Source organism: Cebus imitator, unplaced genomic scaffold, assembly GCF_001604975.1.
Source record: "Cebus imitator isolate Cc_AM_T3 unplaced genomic scaffold, Cebus_imitator-1.0 Scaffold415, whole genome shotgun sequence".
NCBI classification, from domain to species: Eukaryota; Metazoa; Chordata; class Mammalia; order Primates; family Cebidae; genus Cebus; species Cebus imitator.
The window spans coordinates 1,890,801-1,894,292 of record NW_016107730.1 but is presented as its reverse complement, the minus strand read 5'-3'; the positions used below and the strand labels follow the sequence as shown (position 1 = coordinate 1,894,292).

General features: G+C 52.5%; 1 protein-coding gene across 1 annotated transcript; it reads right to left on the bottom strand.

Moving 5' to 3' along the window:
• Nucleotides 1-1,498: 1,498 nt before the first annotated feature.
• Nucleotides 1,499-3,492, bottom strand: LOC108289778 (keratin-associated protein 16-1). Its single transcript, XM_017509322.2, has one exon. The coding sequence runs from the start codon at nt 3,449-3,451 to the stop codon at nt 1,898-1,900; it is 1,554 nt and encodes a 517-aa protein (XP_017364811.1). The 5' UTR covers nt 3,452-3,492; the 3' UTR covers nt 1,499-1,897.

Sequence of the window (3,492 nt, the reverse complement as noted above, 5' to 3'; positions counted from 1 at the left end):
CTCAGCTTCCTGAGTAACCGGAACTATAGGCGTGCATCTCCATCCCCAGCTAATTTTTGGATTTTTAGCAGAGACAGGTTTTCACCATGTTGGCCAGGCTGGTTTTGAACTCCTGACCTCAGGTGATCCTCCCACCTCGGCCTCCCAAAGTGCTGGGATTACAGGTGTGAGCCACCACATCCTGCTGGCCAACCCCCGTCTTGACTCTGGAAGGAGACAACAATAAATCCCAATGGCTTGATGAGAAAGTAACTCCAACACCAGTGTACAGGATAAGTTTTGCTTTTGACTTTCTCCCTCTGCCGTTGTCTAACCCAGCGGTTCCCAAACAGGGGTGACCTTTGTTACTTCCAGGCAATGTTTGGCAATGTCTGGAGACATTTGTGATTATCACCCTCAAGGGATGCTACTAGAATCTGGTTCCTAGAGGACAGGGATGCTACTAAACATCCTACAGGGCACAGGACAGCCTTTACAACAAAGCATCACTCAGCCCAAAATGTCAATAAGGCCGAAATGGAGAAGCCCTGGTCTTCCCTTACACTGTGCCTGTGATTACTCAAGCTGCACCCGCAGGACAAGGAATAGGCCTCCATTCAGTGAACTAAGTGCAGGGAGTGGCTGTTTTGAAGAGACTCTGTCCTTGGCAATTGTAAGACATGGAATTTATCCTAAGAGTGTCTCGTAGGAACTAGGAAAACATAAGGAAAATTTTCACACAAGAAATTCAGTTCCCCAACCTTCTTTGTTGTAATTATGATCCCCACTTCTTGTTCTTCTTCCACTGTGGACCACAAAACAATTGGCTTCCTGTCTTCCCCAGTCTGTCTATCTCCAGAACCATGTTCTTCAATTGAATTCTCCACACCAAGGCCAGAGGGACCTTCCAAAACCCAGTGCTCTTCCTGTCACTTCCGCTCTGCATGCAGCCCCTTGATGCCTTCATGTCAGCCCTGCATCAAGCCCAAACACCTCTGTCTAGCATGCAAGGCCCAACACAGGCAGCCCACTGTCCATGATCTGACCTCATGGCTCATTCCTCTAAGAATGACTCTGTGTATGCCTCACCTCATGAACAATCTGCTCTCAAGCCCCATTCACTTGTACATGTCTCCTCTGCCTAGAAAGCTTTTGCTTTCCTGTTTGTAACTGGTTAATTCCTACTCATATGGGAAGACTCGATGCCAGCATCACATTCTCCAAGAATTCTTTCCTTGTTCCCCCACCACACTCTGCTGAGTTCATGGTGCTCTGTGCTTATGACCTCCAAGTACTCGGCACAAAAGCTCTCCAGTGAGCTTCTTGAGAGCAAAGACTGAGACTTTTTATGTTTATTCTTAGAGCTAAACACAGTCCCCGGCACCTAGCTGCTATCTAATAATGCCTGGGGGATGATGAGTGGGTGGACAGATGGTTGAATGGAGCTGCTGTCAAAGCTGATGCAACTCACTGATGAGCCTATGGCATTGATGGGAGAGCAAAGAGAACAGCAAGCTGCTTCAGGTTAGCCACCTTTATTGGACAGTTACATATTCTACCTGATAGGAGAAGTCCCTAAGGAACACAAATGTGCATAGCAAGGGAGAACATAGATGACAATAGAAAAAACTTCTTGTCAGGAAAGAGACCCTAGATGATGAAGCAAAGCGGTTTTTCTCGGCTTAATCGCAGCAGATGGCATGCACCTGGAATGTCTCCCTCTTGCTGTCCAGGAGGCCTTCATTTAAGTGATTAGAGTACTGACATTTCTGATGAGTTCTTTGAGGCGTAAGCAGATGGTAAGTAACAACGCAGAAAGAGAGCTCCTAGCTAAGTCGCAATGAGCTTTGGAGAAAACAGTGCAGTTTTGTCTCTAGCTGGTGGCTTGCTTTGCAGGAATTGGAGGGCTGAAGCCAGTTTAGCAGTTGGCAGGCTTGCTGGCAGCTGGTTGAGCTGCTACGGCCTCACGGGTGGTTGGGCTGTTGGGTTTGGCCTCAGTGGGCTGGCAGGGACCCTCTTCTGAGACATCCGCCTTGCAGGGGGTGGAGTCAACACAGTCCAGTTGGCTGGACGTGGATTTTTTGCAAGCCCGTTTGGAAGAGTCGGACTCCGTGCAAGACGGGTGGGAGCAGACTGGGCGGTAAGAGTAGGATGTGACACAGGCTGGGCGGCGCAGGATGGAGTAGCATGGGCGGTAGCAGGCAGGACGGTAGGAGATGGAGGTCACATATGGCTGCCTATAGGTGAGGAGTCCAGAGTAGATCGGGCGGCAGATTGGACGGGAGAGCTGGCGGTAGGAACCCATGGCACTACAAGGCCGTTTGCAGGAACTGGGTATATAGAAAGTTTTAGGGCAAGTTGGTCGGCAGATGACAGATGCAGAAGATCCTGGACGGCAGGAAAGAGGCTGGCAGGAGGTAGATGGACAGGAAATTGGCTTGGGGCAGACAGAACGACAGCGCTTGACTACATAGCAAGTAGGTTGGCATGGATTGGGCACACAGGCAGCTGGTGAGCAGGGGCTGGGCTCAGAGCAGATGGGTTGGCAGATACTGGAGACACAACAAGAAGGCTCTTGGCAAGTGCTGGAGACACAAGGTGGCTCACATGGGCTCTGAACACAGCAGACAGGGCGGAGGCAAACTGGCTCACAGACCAGAGCCACACAGGTAGCTGGCTGACAGATGCTAGACTCTGAGCAAGATGGCTCACAAGGGCTGGGGTCACAGCAGACAGCCTGGCAGCTGCTAGTCACAGAACAGGTAGGCGTGGGGCACACCGGCTGACAGCAGGCAGGCTCACAGACCACAGGTTGGCAGGAACTAGGCACGGTGCAGACAGCTGGGCAGCAGCTGGGCTCACAGACGACTGGCTGGCAGCAGCTGGATTTGCAGAGAATAGGCTGGCAGGAAGTGGGCACACATAGGACTGGTTGGCAGGAAGTGGCTTCAGAGCATACAGGTTGGCAGCAGCTGCTCACAGAGCAAGAAGGCTCACAAACAGCAGGCTCACAGCACACAGGTTGAACACAGCTGCTCACAGAGCAAGAAGGCTCACAGATGGTGGCCTCGAAGCACACGGGTTGGCAGCAGCTGCTCACAGAGCAAGAAGGCTCACAGGTGGTGGCCTCGAAGCACACGGGTTGGCAGCAGCTGCTCGCAGAGCAAGAAGGCTCACAGGTGGTGGCCTCGAAGCACATGGGTTGGCAGCAGCTGCTCGCAGAGCAAGAAGGCTCACACATGGCAGGCTCACAGCACAGGGGTTGGGCACAGCTGCTCACGGGACAGGAGGGCTGACAGCACTGTGGCCCGCAGCTGGATGATCCACAGCTATCTTCACAAGTCACCAGCTGCCACGTCTGGCTCTGGCAGGAACTGGGCAGGCAGATGGGGCCTCTGCAGCTCACATCGGTGGAGCAGAGAGAGATGGCTGGCACGGAGAAGCATTTCCTAGAACAGCAACTGCCAGACATGGTGGAGGTGGCTGTGCTTCCTTGAGCTGAGTGCTGAGAGG